The following is a 26,101-nucleotide window of genomic DNA, read 5'->3' as shown; positions in this document are numbered from 1 at the left end:
TAGTACTTGATTTATACATTTATTTACATAGGTAGTTATTTAAAAATAGAATGCAGTTATTTTTATAATATAGCTGGTCAACCAAATCTTGTCAGTAAATAGGAACCAAAAAAACTATACTCATCCTTTTCTTTTGGGTGCTAGTACTAGTGTAAGACAAAGATAGTATGAATCTCTCTGTCTATGTTTGAAATGGAACAGTCCTGTGACACACTATATTAAGAAGTATGATGATATAACTTTTTTGGAAATTATCAATTACCGTGTTTTTAACTATTACTGGAATAATATTAACATGATACGGAGAGTACGGAGAAAGTTTATCTGTGGTAATTTTGAACGTTCGTTCGGTCGGTGACGGAGACGGTGGAGCAGCAAATCGCATATTTGTTGTCGTGGTAATAAATAATGGGTTCATAAATATTTACCTACGTGCTTCTTAACTTCGCAATAATGTTCAATAACTCTTAGTGCCAATCTACATTTAAGGATGTGAAAAGAATTTTGTTTATGGATTAAATAATATGTTTGTGGAGTGCTGCTAGTGCTATTGATAACGCTGTCAAGCTCAGCTGGGTTTCAACGAGCGGTAAAAATCTCGCGATTTTTTCTAGGTAGCGGAAAGCACTTTTGTGCTCCAGTTCCTCAAGGTATGCCGTTACATTTTCTCTATTATGCTAGCTTGCTCAAGATGAGCTAACGACTTTGTGTATATTAAAAACATAACACGGTATTGTTTTCTGTTCTTTGTTTTTTCAAGCGGTCGTGTGATGTTTACATCACTTTATTTTGAGTTTTAAGTACTCCTAAATATTTCTAAAGAAACCTAAGATGTTACAAAATTTATTAAAGTAACGTCCTATATTTACAATAACCAACATTGGCCGTGATCCATATTGCGTTGCGTGCGTGTGTGTATTGCGCGGGAACTTGTTTTATTTTTAGCATTCGTATGTTTATTGGTGTCGCGTCGCAAATATTATTTAAATTACGCTATTTACAGTGAAAACTTAACATGCGGGCGATTGATAACATAAGTTCATGAACAATTTAAAAAAACCGAAGTGCATCAATAAAGTGAATCAAGAATGAGCGAACCGCAAGAGACGACGGCGAGTGACGCGGCGCTGCAGCCGGCCGTGTCATCGACGTCGCTGGTAGGAGATGCATCTCCCCCCGGCTCCACAGCATCTCAGAGCACAGCTGCAGCTTCAGTCAAGTCTGCAGAATCTACCAGACCCTCGAGCCTACCAAAACCTTCAGGACTCAAGCCTCCCAGCAAGATTGGCAGGCTGTGTTCCAACTCAGCCCCAAAACCAGCAATCCCCATATCTCCAAGATCAGGTGAGTGTTATTCAATAATTTTATTTCTTAAACATGATTTATAGATTAGGCATGTTTATGAAATCTAGATCTTAGAAAAAATCTAAGAGAGACCAAGCAAACTGCAATTGACACCAACTTTTGCTTTTGGTGTTAATTATTTTCTCTAATTATTAGTTGATGTGCTTATTCCTCACCAGCATTATTCTCATGCCTTTGTGTACATTCATTCATTAGAGGCATTAAGCAATTATTGGCAGAGTTCAAGTTTAGATAATGACTGTTGTTAACAACATTGATTGATTTGACTTTAGCCATTGTTCCCGTGCTCTTATCATCTTCAATCAATTTAATAGGTCACAAAGTCTCTAGGTCAGATCACATATTCTCCAAAATTGGTTGATAAAAAAATCATTTTCCCATTTCATATTTCAATATTGTTAGAATTTCCCAGTTTTTCCTTTTATAAAAAAAATATTAAGCAGTATCTAAAGCAGCAAAATACTCTGCAATGTGCTTAAGTTGAATGTTGTACTACATTGCCCCAGTTTCACAGGCACATGCTTTGATAAAACAACAGTATGTACTTGTTGTCAAAACAGAGCTCATATTCAATCCCACAACACATATTTTAGGAGATTATCTATTCTTGCTAGAGTAAAATATATACATATATTCTTGAAGAGATAAGAGATGACTTTATTTAATAGAATCTTAATATGTTTACTTGCAATGTAAGCAGTGTTAGGTCATCACTATTATTAACCCATGAGCAGCAGGTGACCTCAGCTTTCGTAATATTGAAATGTCATTATTTCGATGATAAAACAACCTCGGGAACAGATAATACGAAACCAGTTTCTTGACTTTAAAATTTGCGTCGATCGTGTTTTGCTGTGCTTGAGTTTGATGAGTAATTGTGGCCATTAAACATGCAAGGCTGATTGGGAATTGGATGCTTAAATGCAGTTTCTAATTGATATTTATCAGACATCATTTTGTAGCAAAAAATAGTTTAATTAAAGAGATGGCTAAAATCTATATTTCTAGAGACAGAATTCATTAACCTTTTGGACGCCAATGACCGATATATCCGCACCGTAGGTTCAACGCCAAAGACCGATTAATCGGTCACATATCACAGATTGACCTACGTGCATATGCATAAAGTTCAATTTCAGTTTTGACACTTCGGTGACGTGGCGTCAGCGTGACAGCTTTTGTGTCAAAACACGGCGTCGAAAAGGTTAAGGTCCTAACTATGTACCAACTTTATTTTTAACCTGTCTTAGCTTTAGTTTAACTTATTGTGGGTATAACGTACTTAGGTATGATACCGGAAGTGCCCACCTTATCAATTTGTAGGTACAAATAAAACAGTCTCGTAACTTTAAATTCATTTCACGGTTTAACTCATGTATTTTTAGTCACTCCCGCAATAGGGAGATGCGTTTCGAAACATTTTGCTGAAGCAGGAGGGATATATTTGACGTCATAATCATTAGTATAATATCATATCAATCGGAAAGTTTAAATGCAAATGCATAGGTAAAAGCCAACCCATCACGTGCCCGATGATGACGCCCGAACGTCACGAACATGCTACGTATGACCACAGGCTTTTATTGAATTCTCCTGCATGGATTTTATTCGTGCGTAGCATGCCCCACAGTGACTGTCCACTTTAAGTTCAAAGCAAATCAATTGCGAGTTTCTATACTATTTATTAAGCTACATGTTAACGCGTTCTTGCGATAAGATATCATAATACGTAGTTCATTCATATTAGCATGTTATTGCCATACCATAAACGTGGAGTGACAACGTGGCTACTGGTTAGTTTCGCCTGAAAGAAGTCTGTTTCGATCGTGCGACCGTTCGTTAGCGACAAGAACTCGATTTCACCGTACCACAGTCAACAAGGAGTGATATTCCAGTCGCTTGCCGAATCGGGCGTTAAGAAAAACCAGTACAAATACCTGCACCGTTAACCCATACCTGTAACGGCTCTCGAGGTCACAGTTACACTAGTTCATTTCAACGTTTAACCCATCCGAGCACTGTAAGCAGTAGGAATATTACGCTTAGGCTATAAATGGCTATAATTGTTACGTGATAGGTATTTTTTTAACTTTTACTGTGGTGGCGTGGCTAGTTAGTTTCTAAGTTCCTGACCGGCTAGCACGATCACTTTTATGTCCAGATCCAAGCAACATCTACAACTTACTAGCAAATCTAGCAATCGGACTGGTGATAAGCACCGAGAGGGACGAATAGTTTATGTCGAACCTCCTACACGACACGGTCGGTATTGGTTCTTCCTATAAAACTTATTAATGTTAAACCAAGAAGGCCAAACATTTTGCTATCTTTAAAAGTACCTAATGTTCTAATATGGACATTTTACTCCTTTATTAGCGTTTGCATACAGTGCATAATATGGAGGCTCAAGAGCTTTCTGCAATATAATAGATGCAATCATGTCGGCAATGTAACTCAATAATTTTGGAGAGAGTAGACAGATTATGCCAAGCGATTGTTATTTGACCTTCTAAAAAGCGGGGAAAACTTCATATTGTGGTCAGGTTTTTACCAAGTGAAACCTGGTAACTTGAAAAAGGAATCATCTAGGGTACCAGAACCAACATTATGTTAAACTTGAAAGTTCGTCTTACTCCTAGCAACTAACGCTTTCAGTTAAGTTGTTACATCAAAACTTTCGCATTCTAATAGCACGGAATGTCTAAACGCAAGTTGTTTAGAGTTTTTATATCAGCTAACGGGCCTTCCCAACAAAAACTTAAATCCTGTTATAGTTAATAAGTGAATCTGTATACCGGTTCTTGGTATGACCTTCGAGTACTAGTGAATCAGTGGCGTTAATATTATAGTACTAATACCGTTATTTTGAAACAAGCTATTATGAGTAAACGATGTAATACACACAATTAGTAACTTAACGTTTCGTTTTTGTACCTAATTGTTTTAAAAGTACAATCAGCATAAATACCCCTGGTGATGGAAATGGAAATTTGTGACGTTAACAATTTTTTTACGATGTGCTTATTTTAAATTTGTTCAAATTATCCCGTTGTCGAATTTACCCTGATGTACCTTACCCAGTACCATGGTGGTCTAGGCCTCTAGGGCTTCATTTCATTAATTAAGTGCACGTCATAATTGGTAATTGTCTTTATGCGTCGTAAACACATATTAACTACATAACTGATATAGCAACCCGCCATTTTCCGAAGTAGGTAAGACGTATAAAAACAAATGACATTAATTAGTCTCACACTAAGTACAGTATTTAGATACGTGTCAAGGATGTCCTGTGTGCTTGGTAAGTGAGCCCGAAATGGCTTATTCGTGTTTTGGTCATGGACCTCCGAATGCCTCCGATTTGTCTTCGTCCATTCTATTGTTAGTGATTCACTTTCACCCGCGTGCGTGACTGACTGGGCTGTTGTTGCTGACACTTGACTGTTCGACTCAGTCAAACCGGTATATATTTAAGCTACTGAGGCTGCGGGTCTACCACGAAAATCGAAATTTCGTTACCTGCCTCTACCGTTTGCCGCGGTGAGGTCTCTGATATTACATCAATAAAGTGTCCCATAATTATATTTTAACTGTCATGCTTTGAATCCTCGCCCCTTGTAAAATATACGTTGTGCAAATTGTTGGGCCTATATGTATAGTGTGATTCATCATAAGTGAACTACAAAAATTCTTAATGATTGAAAAGAAATCAAAACATCTTGGCATTTCATTAACCTAACTAAATGAAGAATAAGCCTTCACTAGTGGCACATAATTTTCTATTTGTTGGGAATAACTTTGCTATGTCATTAAATTTAAATTTGATACTCTTAAAACCACAACCTGCTTGCCTGTTACTCGAAAGATACCTAAACAAGTTGTTTTGGTTATCCATAATTCATATTAATTATGGGTCGCGGGTCACAGTTATACTGGTTTCTTTGGAGTTAGTGTTCGGTAAGCTACGAGAACGCGCCCCTGCGCCGGCGCCGCGCCGGGTTATCCATCCGCTCTATTATCACCGCTCGATCACGAGCCAAGCACTTTTTAGGGTTCCGTAGCCAAATGGCAAAAAACGGAACCCTTATGGATTCGTCATGTCTGTCTGTCTGTCTGTCCGTCTGTCTGTCCGTCCATATGTCACAGCCACCTATTTCCGAAACTATAAGAACTATACTGTTGAAACTTGGTAAGTAGATGTATTCTGTGAACCGCATTAAGATTTTCACACAAAAATAGAAAAAAAACAATAAATTTTTGGGGTTCCCCATACATAGAACTGACACTCAAAATTTTTTTTCACCTCAGCAGCTCGAACAAGGATACTTTACTACTTAAAAACAGTGAGCAAAATCGCATTTTGCTCACTGAGTGAGACAAAATGAGCAAAATGCGATTTTGCTCAATGTTTTTAAGTAGCAAAGTACCCTTGTTCGAGCTGCTGAGGTGAAACTGAAAACTTAATTGTTGGTATATCTTAAGAAAACATGAGTGAAAAGGTAAGTGATGAAGAAGGAATAAATTTTCCGGGTTCTCTAATATGTTCTCACTGCTGAGGTGAAAAGTTTTGTGAACTACACGAGATCAAAGTTATTTACATCTCGTGCGCTTTTGAGTCCCTTACTACGCTCAAGATTCTAAATTAGATTCTATTAGATCTAGTATAGAATCTTTCGCTTACACGGGACTCAAAATAAGCACTCGAAGAAATATCAAACTTTGATCTCTTGTTGTACAAATAACTATTTTCATCAAACCCATGTGTGTGGGGTATGTATGGATATTAGGTCTTCAAAAATGATATTGAGGTTACTAATATCATTTTTTTCTCAACTGAATAGTTTGCGCGAGAGACACTTCCAAAGTGGTAAAATGTGTCCCCCCCCCCCCCCCCCACTGTAACTTCTAAAATAAGAGAACGATAAAACTAAAAAAAATATATGATGTACATTACCATGCAAACTTCCACCGAAAATTGGTTTGAACGAGATCTAGTAAGTAGTTTTTTTTTATACGTCACAAATCCCCTAAATACGGAACCCTTCATGGGCGCGTCCGACTAGCGCTTGGCAGCTTTTTCTGATTACTTCTGCTATCTAAATGTCAATAAAAACTACCCGAAATAGGCTCCGCAATCTTGGCATGTTGATTACTTAATACACTGCCATGACCAGTCGTTTTTTTACATTTATTTATTTGGAGGCAAATACCTAACTGGCGTAACTCTACTTTGCACTTTGCAGAGCCGTTACAGGTTACAGCGCATCAGTTAATTTTGAGTGTTCATGTGGTATCGTTATTTATGAAAATTATGGTCCTTATACTGCAGGTGACTGTATTATAGTTAGTGATTGTTATCAACGTGCTGTATTGGTTGACAAAAAACAAATACGCAGTATTTTAAACATTATATATTTCACAAATTATGAGATTATTTATATACATATTTATAATCACTTATCCAAATTATACTGAATTAACGGCTAAAATTTGCTCAACATATTTAGCTGTCAGTTGTTCATGTCGATTGGAAAAAATCCATTTTAAATAGCTAAATGACCTTTCTACGTTAACGGAAGTCACAGGAAGGTTAATTTTAGTCTCTAAAATACTGCACGCAACTATAGTTGTATTTTTATGACATTTAATGTCATTTGACGTACATTGTTTTAAAAATATATTAGGGCGGAAAAGGTTTTGTACCGTAAAGAGTTATATCTAGAGGTGTAATCCTAAGATAAGTATTTATTTTATAGTTAAGAACAAAAGTGAATCTTCAAATGTATTTGTTTTTTCTGCGTATGAAAACTGCACGTTGATAACGATCACTAATTATAATATAACAAAACCTAAAGGTCAATAAGGTGTGTTAAATTTATAGAAGGTCAGAAGTCAGAATGTTCTAGATATTCTTGATAAACATAAATGAGAATAAAAATGAGTGATAATACTGATAATGACGGCTGAATTTACATATTGATGTGCTGCGAAAAACCTGTTTAGTTACGGTAACAAACGAGTAGACCTAATTGACGTAAAATATCTTCGTTCGTGTCCTAAGGAAATACTTAACGAATCGTCGATTGGATATACCTCCACTTCATCCGAGCCGACCCTATTACCTTGTTGACCTTATTTGCGAACCGCTGCCCTGCGAAGATTAGGCCGAGCTGCTCAAGCCAATTTATTGAATTAACTAACAAGCTACGTTTTATTGCAAGTGCACTTCGTTTTGTAGGTTTAAACTTTAATTGCATCCTCAATCGACGTTTGGTTGACTATATACGGAATAATATATGTGTGCTTGTGCTTAAGGAGCCGATATGATAGCAGAGCAAATAAGTATTAGGTAAATTGTTCAATCCTAAGTTATCGAGGTTTACATGCCTTATAATAACTAATCGCGGACTATATTATAGCCTTAAATTTTTCATTATTGTATGATGGTAGGCACGATATGAACCTTAACCGGTTAAACCTGTGCCTGTAGAGATTAGATAGACTGGATCATTTAAGCGTCAATATTTTATTAATGGCAATTGATATTCATCGAAACTACTTCAACTGCTTTTTTTTTTAATTTATTCCTAGTATTGTCTGTCTGGTAAGTCCGATCAAACTTTTGGAATTCGCGAGAATAAATGGTCGTAGTATAAGATTTGGACTATGACTAGAACATATCTACGAGTAAATATGCAATATTTAGGGCTGTTTAGCAAGTCAATTTAATTTACTGTAACTTTAATAAGTAGGTTAAGTTTAATACGCCCGCTATTTCCATTCGCACTATTTGCAAATAGATCGCAACTATATATAGTTTCATCGGAATGGCTGGTATGTTTCGATGGTTGATAATAGCTAGCTAACTAGCTGACTCATTAACACCTGGTTCCCAGTTTGCCTTTATAATATCGCTTCTAACGCGAAACGGTCCGCCTAAATACTTCATCCCGCTTTCTACCTCTTTGTTGGGGTCGCCGTTTGTCCATCAATTCGCATGACATGTCTGTCTGGTTAGTGTCTGTCCGTCTTTGCGATCGTAGTGACATTTAAAGTGGGGGTAAACATTGATTTGTTTACACTTTTTCTGATTCCCACGGATATAATGAAATTCATTTCATGAGATTGGTGGAAATAACCGCGTAAATTCTCAGGCTAAATTGGTTAATAGAGTAGCAATTATTGCATTATAGTTTAGTAATTATATGTATTGCAAATAGTTCGTTCTTGATTCAGTTTAATCCCATTAAGATCCTTTTAAACTATGCGAATAGGCTTTCTAGGTAGGACCGCAAGAACCCTATCTAACCCTAATTCAAGTCCTGTAAGTTACTTACGTTCTAAAAAAATAAGAAGCCAGTTTCAAAACTACACTTTACCTCAGACAAATTGTACTTTGCAATTAAGGGTTTGCGTAAATGGCAAAAGCTAGTTTCCAACATATTGACCATTTAGATAGCCGATTGCAATATAAGTTATATAAGCTTATTTATTTGTTTATTCAGTACATAGGGCATTGATTCATGTTAGCACACGTCGATATCATTAAAGTAGCGGCCCACCCAAGTCTCTATTGAAATCAAATGCTAAATGTAATCCTGCAACCCGGCGGCCTCGGAGCATTCTACAATCAAAACGTTTTCGCGTGATATTCTCACAAAATGTCAAGAACCTCTGCGCAGCGCCTGCACCTAACCGAATTCCGTTGTACACCATTCGCTTCCCATTTTGCGAATTACATTAAGTAGTTATTACGGCACCTTTCACCTATTACTCTTATTTATTTTTCCGACGGTTATATTTATATCTCATAATATGTAGCTGTAAGCATTACGAAATTATTACCGAATCGATTAAGATAATATGCGTCACTTTCACACTTTGCTTTTTCAAATAAAAACATAATCAGATCTTATAACAATGATATACCTACCTAATCAGTTTTTATTTGCGGCTGATCGATTGTTTTTTTATTGCTGTTAATGCGGATTCTTTGTTCTGAACAATAACTTTGTGACAGTGACATGAAATTTGATACTATTGCTTATCGTTTAACTGTGTCCAAATTATATTTGGACAATAACTGCAAATGTAGAGTTTCGTAATCACCCGAGTAAACAATATAGGTACTTGTTTGCATATTAGAATTCGTGAGAAGAAAAAGTGGCACAATTTCAGGTGCCATTTTATTATTATCAGCGATTTTTGAGCCAAAATAAGGCAAAATTGACACAATTTTAATGACATTAAATTATTAACAGACTAACAGGGAGGTACACCAGTTATTTTTTTAATATATGTTCCTCGATTTCACGAAAAATGCTGAGGCGATTTGGGAAAGTCTTTTGTTTGAGGGTTCCTCAGTTGGTCCTATTGTCAATTTGTAATTTTGTCCTATTGCCAGGACAACATCTACATGACTTTGGGTTGCCATTTAATCCCCCGTGCAATCTACTGTTGGAAAATATTTAATGAAGTGGAAGTCCTGATGAAGACTAATCACTACATAGTATAAAACAAAGTCGCTTCCCGCTGTCTGTCTGTCTGTCTGATTGTATGCTTAGATCTTTAAAACTACGCAACGGATTTTGATGCGTTTTTTTTGTAATAGATAGAGTGATTCAAGAGGAAGGTTTATGTATAATCAGTTAACCCGTGCGAAGCCGGCGCGGGTCGCTAGTGAAGAAATAATTAACAGAATTTCAAATTTACAATTTACATGGAGATCCTACACCCTAACTAACCAGATTAACTTAGTCGTGTTTTGGGTTACATTACAGTCTCATAAATGTCGACGGTACCTATACAACTTTAAATTTGACATTATATTGTTGGTCGTTGCATTCTTTCTGTCGGCCTTATCTAGATGGCACATCAACCATTGCAGAGCAAATCGTGACTGTAATCCCAGTTCAAGGTCGCCACAATTGCAGCACATTATTAATGCGCAGGTCCGAATGACATCATAATGTCGCTATAACTGATATAGGTATTATTAGGTATTCTAAATTCGTGTCCACTAACAGATTTCGTGGACTTAGTGATTAAGCTCGTGATTATTATAATCGTGTGACAAGGTTTCTCATTATAAGAAGTTTAACCTATGCTGGTGTTTTTGCTAGAAGTCCCCGGAATATAATGTAACCAACTTGAACACACGACAGGACTCACACAGCTTTCAAAGATAAGCTGAAACAAAACAAAACCTACAAAATATACACCTGTCTTCCACGTAAAAGAAAGTATTGATTATGAATACTAGATTAAGATTAAATTAGTTAAAAATGTTAGAATACACCTTAGTTATTTTGTTTCTATCGATTAGAACTTATATTTCCGCGCAGTGAATAAGTGATGGCTAGAGCATTCCTAGAGAAAGAAAGTTATTTACGCGCTAATTACTTCAAAATCTAATGGTCTGCTGCAGTTCCGGCTCCAATAATTATTACTATTATTAGTGAGAGCTTTAAAACATTTGTTAAAGTAACAGTACTAAACCTAATATAGTCGTAGTCACGGACCTGGACTTCTGCTTGCTCTCATACTTGTGATAATACTTGCCTATATCCATACTAATATTATAAATGCGAAAGTGTGTCTGTCTGTTACCTCTTCACGCTTAAAAACCGCTGAACCGATTTAGTTGAAGTTTGGCATAGAGATAGTTTGAGTCTCGGGGAAGGACATAGGATAGTTTTTATGTCGGAAATCATCCCTGAAGAGAGTGCAAAGGCGGGTGGAATTGAAAGAGTTAATGAATTGTCTAATAATTCAAATTGAATGATTGCTATTAGCATTATCCAGGCGCTATACTTTTGCTGCTATCACTAATTCCACACGCAGACGAAGTCGCGGGAAAAAGCTAGTAATCTTATATTTCTTAGACATTAGGAAGGACATTGTTGTCTCCTGATTTTGCAGGGTTCACGCTTTTACGAGGTTTTATGTTACTCCTATTCACAGTTCACAGGTTTAGTACAAACATACATCTATCTGCTTTGTGTGGAAGTAGTAACGTACACAACACAAGTCGGCATTACTTATTTGGATTGAACTCATTTTTCATGTCAGTTTTATGCACAACTGCAACAACTTGCGTAGGTATGCTGATATAACTATGTAGGTTTTCCCCGTGATTCCAGTAACTGGACTGTCGCGCTGTACTTTATTTACTACATCCGTGGTTCTTACGAAGGTCAAATCTTACTTAAAAGAATCAAAACTGATTCAAAAGGCACTTTCGGAATGACTATGGAATTCTCCGACGTCACGACACGACACCAGCGTCTACACTTGACCTTTGAGGCATTTCTAGCAGAGCTTTTTTTATATTAAGTTAAAGGTACGTTGTACGTTGAATCAGAATTTGGTACATGGTCGTTTCGAGAACCAAAGACATGCATGCAAACTAACATCATGATTACTGTTATCATCTTATCATAAACAAGTGATTAGAACAGTTACTCTAAGTGACAATATTTACTAATAAACACAAAGTACGAATTCCTAAATTAAGAACTTATTCAAAGCATTGAAGTCGCATTATATTTTCTATTACAAATGTAGCTAGAAAGTCGTTAGAAATATAATAACCATATTGGTGAACATGGTATTGCCAAATTATCGACGACTTATGATACGAATGTAAAGTATATTCCTGCGTCCGGCGCCGCCGATTTCGTTAATGCTATGATATGACGCATTAAGATTAAGAAGAGAAGGTACGCCGGAATAATACACATCATAATATACATGTTATAAACACTTTGACCTCAGATGTTACTGCGTAAATAATAGCATTTTATTCCGATTTTTTTTAAACTTTGGTTAACCCAGCAGGGATCGACAAACTCCGACTCGCAAGCAGCACGGTGCTTCTATAGAAGTACACTTGCGGCTTTCCTTAACTACATTTAGACAAACCAAAATATATTGCGTGGCTCCTTGAAATGCCAGAGTCAGATGGTATTTAAAGTTTGCAGGCCACCGAGTGAGCCAGACTGAATGACAGTAGTTGAATAGTTTTGTCTTGTATCTAATTACGTGAAACCCTTATACTTATATCTGACATTGATGTACTGCAAGATTAAAGTAACGCCATTGCTGGAAAGTGTTCCGGTCTGGCGGTCGAGCGGCGCCGGCGCACCACAGGTGTGGAAAATTGCTCGCGTTGTCAACATATCGAGTTTATTGAGATGCTTTATGGAATGCGCGCTGCACGCTGCACGGTAAAGCTAGCGGACCGTTGCGTATAGTGCTTGCTCCACATCGACGAAGTAAATGTACTTGATCAAACTGGGAAATAAAGGAGTAGCTCCGTAAATAGTACTTCCGTAAAAGTCCATGTATGAAGCACATATTCACTACGATTAACTAAGAAAGGCTGCAATAAAGATTTAAAAAAATTAAGCTCATTTACGAAACCCTTCTAAATATCCTTATTTGTAGGAGTACGAAACTGTAGTCTCTTTGTTAGGAATCAAATAGGTACGCCACCGTTTTCTTATTTACTCATCGGCTTAGGCGTTGCTTTAAATAAATATGGCGACCGGAGTCACTTGCACAAACAATACGTGACCGGGGGCAAAATAATACCGGCGGTCACACTCCGTCGCTTCGCAGTCACAACAAATATATCTCGAATTGGCTTGCGCTTTTTTCTATTAACAAAAAGTCTAATTACCTATTATGTGTAGACAACATCATTTAGCGACAGCCAATTTAATTTTGTGTATTATTCTAAAATCTGTCATCAATAGATATGTGTTCCGTTTGAGAGGCTGTTTGTCTGTTTGGGTTATAGGGATAAGGGAGTCGCGATACACAGATTGCAAAACATAGCTTTTATGTGTAATTTATGATAATTCTTGGATAAGTACTCACTTATACTGAACAGAGGATGCGCCTATAACTTGTGTCGGGGTTTTTAAAATATGTAAAGTTAAGAATTTAACTTTTCCTGAATTTTTAAATATACGAGTATACGAGACAAATGCGAGGCATTTTCTAATATTCATAGAACGGGACTCTTTTGTCCAGCAGGAAATACTGTTCTATTTCCTAGTCGAGCCATAAATCTACATACTAAACGTATGTCGTAAATCTCAGCCAAGGCTGCCTAAATCCCCGTCCTCCTTGCGTCTGTATGAAGTGCTTATTAGGTTTCTGGGGACATTTTGTATGGGTCGTAAATCAGTTATACCTACGTGCCTCTACCGTCAACTCGGAGTATGAGTCAAGGATTATTTGGATTCCAATCTATCGGTCAACGGCCCACTAGCCACTAGTAAAGACTATTAAATTATAAAGACTGAAGCTATCTCTACACAAAGCTATCGCTGCTCACCGAAAAAAGCGGCCAAGTGCGAGTCGGACTCGCCCATGAAGGGTTCCGTATTTAGGCGATTTATGACGTATAAAAAAAAAACTACTTACTAGATCTCGTTCAAACCAATTTTCGGTGGAAGTTTGCATGGTAATGTACATCATATATTTTTTTTAGTTTTATCATTCTCTTATTTTAGAAGTTACAGGGGGGGGGACACACATTTTACCACTTTGGAAGTGTCTCTCGCGCAAACTATTCAGTTTAGAAAAAAATGATATTAGAAACCTCAATATCATTTTTGAAGACCTATCCATAGATACCCCACACGTATGGGTTTGATGAAAAAAAAATTTTTGAGTTTCAGTTCGAAGTATGGGGAACCCCAAAAATTTATTGTTTTTTTTCTATTTTTGTGTGAAAATCTTAATGCGGTTCACAGAATACATCTACTTACCAAGTTTCAACAGTATAGTTCTTATAGTTTCGGAGAAAAGTGGCTGTGACATACGGACGGACAGACGGACAGACGGACAGACAGACAGACATGACGAATCTATAAGGGTTCCGTTTTTTGCCATTTGGCTACGGAACCCTAAAAATGGGTTTAGACATGAAAAATTCACATATAAATATCTTGTTCACTAAAAGCCGTTATAGTACAACGAGGTCAAAGTGCAAAATTTATAGGATATTCGCGACGAGTTCTCTCCAAGGAACACCAATTTACATACAAAACGCTTTGTTACTACTGAAAGTAATTTTGTAGGAGATAGAGATAGAGAGCAGTCCCTTTTATTTATTGTCTCTGCCCGCTAACAAACGATGTTTGTGCAAATTAGTAAAAATAAATATTTGGCGAACCGTAACCTGTTGGAATGTTTTTGGTTTATCAAGCTAGTCGTCTTTGATAGTGCCGAATAAAGAAAATAATTACATATCTATATTGGAATTGGAAATCAGTTTGAATCACTAATGGGTTTGGAAATAGAGAGAATAAATCAACACTAAACTAACAGTACCATATTTGTCGCTTTATCACTAGAAAGTACGAGATGAACCATATACAGATCTCGTTTATCAATGTGTTGTATTTACCGACCGTGAATGTCAGACAGAAGTCAACAATCAACTCAGGTGGAATGTAAACTTTCATGTCTAGTTTGATATCCTACTCTTCGATGTCAAACATATGGATACGATTTCCTCCTTATCACAATGGAGTAAAGTCCAAAATGTAAACAATTTGATGTTGATTGTACAAAAACAGAGTCATTATCAATCATTACCTTCTCAAAATTGAAATTCACGGAGCTCACTTGTTCGGTGAAAGCTACATAGTCTGAACTTTACTCGCCTCAAATTGCATAAGCACCGCTATATCTATTACTTTGTTATTTATTCCCTAGACCGAGCTTTCTGATTATAACATAATAGGTTTATAATATATGAGCTTATTGCCTATACTCGTCATACTTACTACCCTACTGATCGCTTTTTTTTACTTCCACTCAAACAACATAAAATATTATATTGTGTTTGGTATTATAAAAGAAACATAGGTCCTCCAACTTTTTTTAGATTTTGATGGAATGCCTTAAGTTTTCTTTTCCCTCTTTCGTTACCCCTTTTCCTTAAAAAAAACTTGTACAACGGTTGTAATTGTGTAGGTATGACAAGTACCTATTCCTAATCATTCGTTCTAAAGGCACATACTTAACTCGTGTAGCTGAAAGAGGTTTTGCCTGTCCGTTTCATTTATCGGGTGAAAGGCGTGCACCGTAACAATCAATTGTATCCTCGGATCGGACGTGTCACCACAAACGGCAATGAAGAACGTCCGGGATGGACTCACGTTGAATGGCTTGCTCTTTTACACTCGACCTCGCCAACTCACTTTCTTTGACCTGTTAGAAACCGTGACTGGCAGACCGTCAATATTGCCAGTAAAAATATAACAGGTACATGTATTGTCAGCATGAAAAGAAGATCATACCTTTATCGCTATCACTATGCTATGACACATACCTAACTACGTTTTTATATCGGTATTTTCACGCTACTTCACCGAAGTAAAGAAAGACATAAGAGCGCCTATATCTATTGCTGATTACTGACTACTACAGGCTACAGGTAACCTAGTCCTATTTCCAGAGAAAAATATGTTGCTTATCGCAATATCTACGCTATCTTTATTTAATGACTGTACTGAAGCACTTTAACATTAAGAAACAGGCCGCCAAGGCTTACAAAGTTAAATTCAAACGAAAACACTGTAGGTAAACGTAGATGAGTAGTTGAGTACCTATAAGGTAAGAATTCTCGCCCGATAAGCTCAGAGATAAGATAGAGGCTATTCGTGTAGAGACTATAGTACATACTCTGAATTAACTAAGATAGCAAAATATTTACATCGAGGCTTGACAAAAGATAAAAATAGTAACAAAATTACACATATTGCCCTGAACCGCTTAATTAAGTGTAGGGTGAAAATATTGTGCACCTTATTTTGCACTCTATGTAGTAAGTACATCGAATCCTATTAAAGATCTGACGTCCTTGTGCCCGTTGAATTAACATAAATTGTTTAAAAACAATTAAAATAATTAGATCATCGGTCCTTCTAGTTCAGTAGGTAAGCTACAACGTAATACAATAATTATTGTGAAATATATCAGCAATGTTATTGATTTATTTTCAGAGCAAATTTTATTGAAATCGGAAGATAAACGCTTTCAAAATTTCACCCTAGCCATTCTAAAGTCACATCATTAATTTCAAATTTCATGAAAAGGCTCCTCGGGCCGGGGAAACAAAAACAAGAGCCTCGTATCAGCGAGGGCGGCGCGGGCGTGGGACGCCGCGCCGGCCGCAGTGCACTCTCGGCGGGCGAGCGATCCGCGCGTCACACCCTCGCGACAACGACGCAAACACTCGACAAAACCTACCTAGGGTAGATCACAAGGAAAATATACTCCACGATACATCGATATTATCAGTGCCGAATTTAAAAAAAATACCACACAAGCCCAGAGGATTTGAACTGGAAATAAGATGCCTGTCGAAACGAAAATCAGCTTCTCCGGTGAGTCTCAAATTTGTAATTTTCGGGACGCCTCAAATTTTGATCAAATTTTTTTACTTGGGTATTTTCTTTTCTTTATTTGTAATTTTTATTCAGTATTTTGACAGTAACAGTTCTGTTTATTTATAAAAATGTGCTGATAAGCGATACCTTACAATGCTATCAGTTTTATTTTATTCGTTTACTTAGAGTAAGCAAGACAATACCTATTTATAGGTAGTGAAGAAACTGAAACGACGACTGTTGTCCTTGAAAAATAACAAGAATCATCTGATGACTTAAGTCGTTAAATTACGTAGATCGGAAGTTAATTACATCTTCGGATTACTTGAAATAGCCTTAAAATTAGGACTTATTGAGTAAAGATTCTATTAGCATCGCATTTTAATGTCTCTTTATCAACTCGCAATACGATGAAGTCATTACAAGTGATAAAAACGAATTACAGCCTTTATTGTTTTTCAGTTTTTGTACTATGTGTCATGTTGTAAATATGTCAAATGTACCTATCTTTGCTGTCGTCTTATACCAATATTACAAACTTGTATAAGAGGATGTAAAAAACATCAGATTCGAGTAGATACCTGCTTAATTTTTCTTTTAACGCTGACACGCAAATCCAGAAGATGTCAGATATAGAAATCAAGGTAAAAATAGGCAACATGACGAAGAACTGACACAATACACTTCACAGTGGTACTGGTATTAGGACTAGACCCACATCTCCCAATGTTGATGACTTTAATGAGAATGAGTATGTCAGATAGCTCTACAAAATAATCATACTTAAAACTACTCGTACGACGGTTAATACAAATTTAGAAAACGTCAGATATACAAAACCAGATACATTGACAACATTACGTCGGGAAGGACACATGACATTATGTGAAATGGTAGGAGCAAATTCAGGGATGTGTAAGAAAAATTATGCACCAAACAGCTTACAAGCAACATACAACGACTAACGTAAACCCAGAAGACGTCAGACATACTAATCAAGATAAATAGGCAACATTACGTAGGAACGGACACATTATGTTGTAATGGTAGGACTAGTCCTACCATTACAACATAATGTGTCCGTGGATCTAGATCCAGGGCCTGTGTTAATGAGGTAGCATGTCAGTCGGCAATTGTGCTAATGAAGAGTGAATACTCAGTGCGCTACAAAGCCTAACTCGCGAGTTAAATGGGGCTGATGAAATTAAATTACACAAGCACATTACAGTTCAAATACGGTTCTTCTTCATGTCATGTGCCATAGGCTATATTTATCTTAGATGCGACAGCGTGTTCCTGTTTCCGTCATACGAATTCGTTTTCCCGTCCTTTCTAGTCCAACAAGTTTATGTTTCGTCCGTTCAGTTTAGCTTACATCAGCATGTAGTCATTAATGTTTGATAACGTATTGGTACTTTAGGAAGGCAATTACATATCCATATTAAGATTAAAATGTAAAAGAGTTTGAGAATATTGATTAATAAAGGGAAAACTTATATTCGCTAGGTTGAGACCTACCTGAGGATAATATTTTTCGATTTGTCATGGTGAAAAGGATGTATGCGAATGACCTTGTAATACCAATGTTAAATACAACAACGTCCCTAAAGCCTATTAACAATATTAACATAATAATAACTTTAGGCTTATTTGTCTGAAAACTCATGACAGGCGAGAATCTTATCTCGGAACACGGAAATATTTAAGTCAGGCCTAAAACAAATAAAAGCAATTCAATTCACGACACGCATAACCTTTTTGAATACGAGAAGGCTAGGAAAGATTTAGACTGAAGAATGTAAGATAACTAAGCTGTTAATGACAGCTATCTATTACAGCACACCAAAAAATAACACTTTGTTGCTTCATGGAGCTGGCATAATTTTCTCATAATCTCAAATCGTAGAGCAACTCAAAAGGAGTAAGTAAACATCATCAAAACTGCGGTTAGTACATAAGTAGGTAGTGCCAACTTATAAATAAGTATCGTGATCTCAGCTATACCTAGCGAGAATACTGCTCTGTATTCTCATGAATCGTAATGCGGTGCCTGTCTAGAAGTTTTATTAAAACATTGTATGCTGAGTGAAACAAAACAAACTATGTATATAGTTTGCATTCCGTTTTATGACTTCATTTATCAAAGTCGTTAAGTTAAGTAAGCGTTATGTAACAGTTACGAATAGTTATTTCACTAGCCCGCGCCGCCTGTAGTTTTTTTGTAGTCCCCCTTGAACCACCCTCTTCCGACCTTGCCCTTGTCCTTGTTCTTCGAACGCCCTACGCTTATATTTCATCCATTATCTACCGAACTTTTTACTTTATACGAGCTCATATTAGCTTACATCAAAAGCTATTGAATATGCATTTCATCTAAGATTGAACTTAATTCGCGCGCTGGTGGTCGACATTAGTTTTCCGAGCCCTCATTGATTGTGAGATGTTCACCGTGACCTCTGGGCCACTACACCTATAATCATTCTGTCACGTAGTGTTTCAACTAGTCGGCGCCTCAACAGTAGCAATTTCCAACGCACTTAGCCTTGTTTGGACACCGGCATGGCATGCCACGTTGCAACCGTACCTGCATCCTGCCTGACCTTAGAACCCATAACAAGTAAATAATAAATAAATACATATTCCACTTTAATGATCCCGCGGCATACCTGCAATCGTGTAGAATTATCTTCGCATGTCAATTTATTCTAAGTCTTAACTATTGTTACGCAAATTTAAGTAAACTGTGTAGATATTGTCGACGTTTCTATTTATAACTCTACTGGTAGTTGCGTAATTTCATGTTTCTTTATGATTTCCAATGCCTCTAGCGTGACACACGTCATGATTGTCGCGTGCAGCACCTACCTTTTGATTGAATTGTAGTACCAATGCAATACATTACCTGTAATCTCACTGTTTTTTTAAAGTTTAATTTTGTTTTTACACGGCTGAACATTGTTAAAGTCAGTGCATCCTCTTAACTCCTTTCCGGAGCCATTCTGTCATTTTGTCGTCTCAAAATAAGACCGTTCAGGCGCGACAAGCGACTTCCCGTGTCTTATCCTTATCTGAACCGATGTTCGCGTGAAAATTGCTCAATTACGCAATATTCCCGGTCGCCGTGGCATTGTTTTCCGTCAACCGTAACCAAGCTGCTGAACAGGTGTATCAGGACAACGTGACTACCATGCGCGATGCCGTCCATCCTATTACAACAACCGTTTTTATCGTAATTTAATAGCTGCACGTATTGTTTTTGTCACCACAAATCAATATCCACAGATCACCTTGAACCAGGGTTTTGATTTCACACCGATGTCGACTCTTCTCGAGCGTATCAGACCGAGCCGAACGTGGTCCTTGTTTATATCGATTTACATGCAAAATTAAAATATGATTAAAATTAATTATGAAATTTAGTTGTAAGCTTGTCCGGGTCCATGTTATGAGTGAGCAAGATGATCGCTACATCATCATCATCACGCCCACGGCGCCGGTACGCACATGATAAATGGCATCCGAGGGATCCGCGAGCGACATTACCTACCTAATGCGTTCCAGTGGAATGTTTTACTTCATTGATACTTTTTATAGCTATAATCCATAATTAGGTAAGTGGGTACTCAATCAAAATAGGCCAAGACTCGGAAAAAACAAAGTCGATGTAAATTTACTAAGCGATCAGATCAGCTTCCGTTCATCAAATTTAGAACTGTTTTTTACAGTATACCCCACATTTTGTACGTAGGCGTCTATAAAAAAAATTACAAATAGAGATATAGGTTTTTTTGTTCATACGTCATATATTGTAAAAAAAAAACAATGTAGGTAATGAATTTAGCCGAAAGTTATATGCTGATTGTTATTACTTTCACTTCGTATGTAACTTCCTATATTGTTTAATCGGAATTGTAACTTCGCGTAATACCACCGTAACACCTTTTGTGTGTTTCTAGAAGGTGAATCTGATAATTATATTTACATTCAATAGAGTTGCTTGCGTGTCAGAGGTGTAGAGATTTTATCCAATAACACTACAATATGACTACAACTTTTTTATATTTGTTGCGTAAGATGTTCTGCAGAATTATTTGCACAAAGTTTAAATGACTGTAGCGATCGTGTTTTGTCCGTGAATTCTCTTTTGGGGTGGTTTCCGTAATTTTACAAATGCATCCTTCCTCATATACAGTGAGATCATAATCAAATCCCAGTCACGTACCTATAATCCTTCGCGGTGTTCCGTGGGAGGTCGCTAGCTTCCACCTTTCCTTATGCTCAATACCCTGTGGCATTAGAGCCTATATTTACCACAACGCCATTGAAAAGTCGGAACCTCGGGTTCATCCAACCATTTTGTGTTTTTCCTTTTGTCACGACTAAGAATAATGCAAGACTCAGTTGAAACCAGTTTTTTGTAGCATACGAACAATAACAATTTGCCTCACAAAATATTGTGATGTATGTATGTATTTTCGGTTGACAAGTTCCTTTTGCGTACGATGCCCGCTACCGCTCATGTCGAAGTTTTTATTTATTCACCTATTGTTCGTTATTTTATTGTTAATACATTTTAAGGCGATAACTTACACAAATAATGGCCTGTTCCATGTACCAATAACAGAAACATACATACTTACATCAATATCGATTTATTACTAACATCACCAGATAACCATGGACATATAATAGTTATTTTCGATACAAGTGCGAAAAAGAGGAAATTCGAAACGAGTGGCGATAAATTAAAACACGACCGAAGGGAGTGTTTTAAATCGACACGAGTTGCGAATTACCTATTCGCACGTGTATCGAACAACGTTTTACAGTACATATGGCACTTTAAAGTTTCGACATACGTACGAAAAGTGCTATTTTACGCACTAGTGCGTAAGTGCCCCATATGTACTGTAAATATAATTTACTTATTCATGCTAATGGTTCAATTAAATCCTTTGACAACTCGTCTTGTGATTCTTCATTATTTTTGCTATTCAAATTGTTGTGTGGCCTAACATACAATCAATATCATACATAAATAGCTAGGTAATAGGTATAAGCACAATGTTCACTCCACTACAGCACATATTAAATTTCCACTCGCGAATGTTATTTCATCTAAAAATACAGTTTGCGAAATAGGCTGGGCCGTTACAACCGGAAACATTTTGTACTTGTCCCGGGCGCCGTCCCGTCTACACTCAACCTACTTACCCAGCCTCCCTTTTGACTGCTCAATAGGAAAAAGGCTATGTTTTGCTTACACAACGCAATCCATGTTCAACTTCTCGTGTTCCCTGAACCTATAGTAATCTAGTAATTTCGATTACTGCCGAGAGCTTTCATTTTGTAATCTGCCTTTCTAAAGCTAGCCTTTAACCGATAATAACAGTACACTTGATTGCGTTATCTAGCTGGATTTATAGCGCCTCCATATCTCCATGAGTCAATTTATCTAGGTTCATAAGGGAAATTGAGTAATCACAAACTTCGTTAAAGGCGAAATAGGACATCGTGATAATCGCACTCGATAGAGAGATAACATATGATTTTATCAGTTACGCACACTTGTGTTTCATCGTTAATAATCCGAGTTCATTCATTAAGCGGGAGATGCAGAGGCGTGAACTCTTGAATAATTCCTTCGACGGCAGCGGTTTAACGTACGCGTTCACCTTAACATTAATAAACAGTCATTTAGGTTCAGTGGCGACAATCCGCCCCCGTATATTTCATGTTTTTTATTTTCCATACAAATCCGCTTGTTAATAGGTGCTTATAGACATTCTTGTTTCTGCATTAGTGACCATTAAGTGTTGAGAATTGAATCCTATAAAAATTACATTACCGTCTCACGCAAATACTGCGCACAACATGCTTATTTTAAATCGATTTATGTTGCTGTTTCATCCAAAAAAATAATTTAATGAGGACCAAATTGAGGATAATCTTTATAATGTTGTCAAACTTTTATGTAATCGTGTGTGTATTGGACGCGTAGGCGGCGTCAAGTGCGACAGTGTGAATTGCTGCTTTATTGAACGCACTTACGTCAGTGTTAGCTTACGTCGCAAGTTCAAGGCGACGTCAGCTTGGGAAACTCCATGATCGCAAGCTATTTGTGTTGCAGATTTCTAGAATATCTCTAAGAAGAAATTTGAATATGTTAATCCCATGATCCAGCCAGTTTGTCAAGAATGTTCGCGACTGACACGCCTAGCGTGTGGCGTCACCTCAAGTTTTATGTACACAGTTGGTCCGGTACAATTCTAAAATCCCGTGCATGTAGCCACGCTGATTCATTCTGTTTACAAAACACGTATGCAAACATACCTCCACCATGATGGGTACAAAAACCCAGTTGCGTCCACGACACCATACAAAAACTCGTCACTTAAATATTGTTGGGCAACAATATGGTTACCTACAGGTTACCTAAAGTTTATGTGCTACCTGTCTAGGTAGCACATTTTCGAAATTTAAGCGCATTTTCGCCCACTTTTGCATCTACATCGTATTTTACATTCGTAATCCCTATCTTTCATATAAATTTCGTACATTAGGTATGAAATGTAAGCTATAATGATACCTACGCCTGCAAGCTAATTATTGGATGCATTTATCATCGCCGCAGATAACGATCTGCACGGTATTTCTGCAACCGAGCCGTGAGAAACAAAGAAGACGGTTGCACGCGCCCAACTGCCTACTTCGTGACTGGTTGCTTCTAACAACTGCAACGAACATTTATCACCTTTGATAATGCCACCACGCTTTCCCGTCGCGCTAACGCCTGACACTTTATCAAATCGATGTTACATTTTATTTATCCGTAATGTATTGGCGACGATTATCTCTATCCGTAATGGATTGTCGTTATAGTCTCACTTTAAAGTTGAATATGTTATCGGGCCTCTAATGGGCTTTTTATGGCGTTATTTGGCAAGCACTTGTTAGTATGTGTAGAGAGATAATTTTCACGTATGTCGCTGAGCAAATATTAGGTATGTATGTGTATAGAGCTTTTTATATGGGGATTTGCTTAGTTACTCGTAGTTAATTTTTTTTGAAAAAATTGTTGACGGTGACCACAAGTACGGCCGATAGCTTAAAATTGTTGAAAGATTACATCATGTACATACATAGTAGGTTTTGTAGAAAGAGACATCTTTAACTTAACCAAAGTGGTTAAAGTCGAATGAATACTTGCTTGTGAATTCTTCTATATTGAACAGAACCAACAATTTTCCCAACATTTTGGCGTATCTCATTATACGTGATGTTTAGTAAATACCCTACCGTATAAGCGCCGCGCGGGATAAATCATTACTCTGTTACCGTTAGTTCCAATTAAGTGTCCCTACTACCATCAGATCGTGCTAATTTATCGTTATGAGAGTAATAAATCACATTAGTATTCCAATGGCAGTTTGATTTCGGATTTATTATCGCAGGTGTGGAGAGTAGTTGCGATGCATGGCGCGGTCTCATTACCACCCATTATCGTAAGGGCAGACGTGACCCGCCTGCCGAGCGCTTTCGAGCCTTACACGGGCTAAGGGCCTGCCGCGTCAATCATACCGCATCCTGAGCCAATTAATCGGACCATTAGATCGTTTATTCACTCATTTATTGTTTCTTTGTCACTGCGTTCAACAGATGGCGCTAGTGTCTATCCGTGAAATAGCCTACATCGGGCTACCTGCGCTTGTTGCAATCAACTTTCATCACGGGGCATCAGTATCCAAATATCTAATAACTTTATCTAATTTTTCTCTTTATACAGGTGCATTAAATGGCTTCGTTTATAAATCTTTTATTATTATTATACAACCCTCCATTTTGTTTTATACAAACTTCGAAACGAGAGAATTACTTAATATTCAATGTATAAAGAGATGACAGGACACTACAACTTTTGTAGCTGTTTATGCTTTGCGAAAACCTATAAATTAATGCTGCGGACGCAAGAGGCCGTAAATCTTGTAACAGTGTATGGAGAGCACATAAAATTCGATTCCGAACTTGCAAACAATGTTTTGTTTTCAACTTCACATGGAGGCTGTTGCAAGACCTTTCGATTCATGAAATAGCTTTTTGTTTAATACATCCAAATTTGGTGCTAAATTATCGTCTTTCTGTTTACGCGTATTATACATTGAGCTCCGAACTGCATTGTCTCTATACGGTGTGGGATGAGTCACTTGTATCAGAACTACGAGTACGCAACCTTAACTGGTTGTCACATGTTCCTCAATAAATATTTCAATTATGATAATGGCTCGATAAACGATTGCCTGAAATGCGGTATGAATCACCAATGTTTATTTATATGGCCTGAATGTATCTTGTTTTTCATCTGTCGCAGCGGGGCGCTGTTCCCGTTCTGCTGGATCGCGGTAGTACGGTAGGCGCCAACTCGGTCGGCGCGGAGTATTTTTGCTTCTGAACTTTTTATGCTCTCATTATTAGATAAAGAATTATATTCATCTTGCTTCCGTGTCCAAAGTACACTTGCTAAAGCTTCGGAATTTCTTATATAAGGTGATTGATGAAATATCTGTCATTTTCAATGTCAGCCTCAATAGTAGTGGATGAAACAACCCTCTAAAAAAACTTGCCATCCGGGAATTATTTTCCAAATAGGGATATAGTCTACAGGTCGCGATCTAAAGTATCTGTCACGGTCTAATTGTTCTAGATATACAGGGGCTTATAGTCTGATCCGTTACTTTTGATGCAGACTGTACATCAACCATCTCAATCGGATCAAAGTAAATTCGTTGGTAGGTTAAGTATACTTTATACTCATGTCATATTGCATCCATGTCCAAAGTAGCTACACATACATGTGTAACATGCGCTTAATAAATACTATTAACGAAAACAGTCGCCTCCAAATTTCACGCTTAGTCTGTTTAATTTGAAGTGATTGGTGGAAAATCTGTGAATGAAATTGGCTTCACGTGGACGAGCAGCTGGTCAAGTAATTGGCATCAAGAATTGCAGCTGTTGCACAAAGCGTATGTCTCATCAGTTGCGTGAGAGCAGAGCGCGAAATTGTCCTCAATTGACGAATTAGAACATTCGCCGTATGACCCGACTAGACCTAATTAGAGTATATGTGCTGTTGCTGCACCCAAATAATAATATGTTTGAGGTACAATTGTCAAAATGATTTCATACGTTGATGTTTTGCAAAACAACACCTCATTAGCATACGACTCGCTCACAAAAACTTGAACTTGACCACAAAACACAATGTCATTCCCGACTCTTGTCTCCAAGCATGGTCTGTGCTCAAGTTGTTTGGTCGTCTCGTC

At 37.3% G+C, this 26,101-nt stretch overlaps 1 protein-coding gene across 1 annotated transcript in view; it reads left to right on the top strand.

Annotated features, from left to right (window-relative positions):
* The first annotated feature begins 370 nt into the window (after nt 1-370).
* The window catches only part of LOC134648726 (CAP-Gly domain-containing linker protein 1), a 59,966-nt gene continuing 34,235 nt past the window's right edge, over nt 371-26,101 (top strand). Inside the window, 1 exon segment of the mRNA XM_063503233.1 lies at nt 371-1,344. Coding sequence (XP_063359303.1) covers nt 1,089-1,344 — 256 coding nt within the window. The 5' untranslated portion in view covers nt 371-1,088.

Source organism: Cydia amplana, chromosome 6 (genome assembly GCF_948474715.1).
Source record: "Cydia amplana chromosome 6, ilCydAmpl1.1, whole genome shotgun sequence".
Lineage (NCBI taxonomy): Eukaryota > Metazoa > Arthropoda > Insecta > Lepidoptera > Tortricidae > Cydia > Cydia amplana.
Note: the sequence above shows the minus strand (reverse complement) of the source record. Positions and strands in the feature narration are given on the sequence as shown.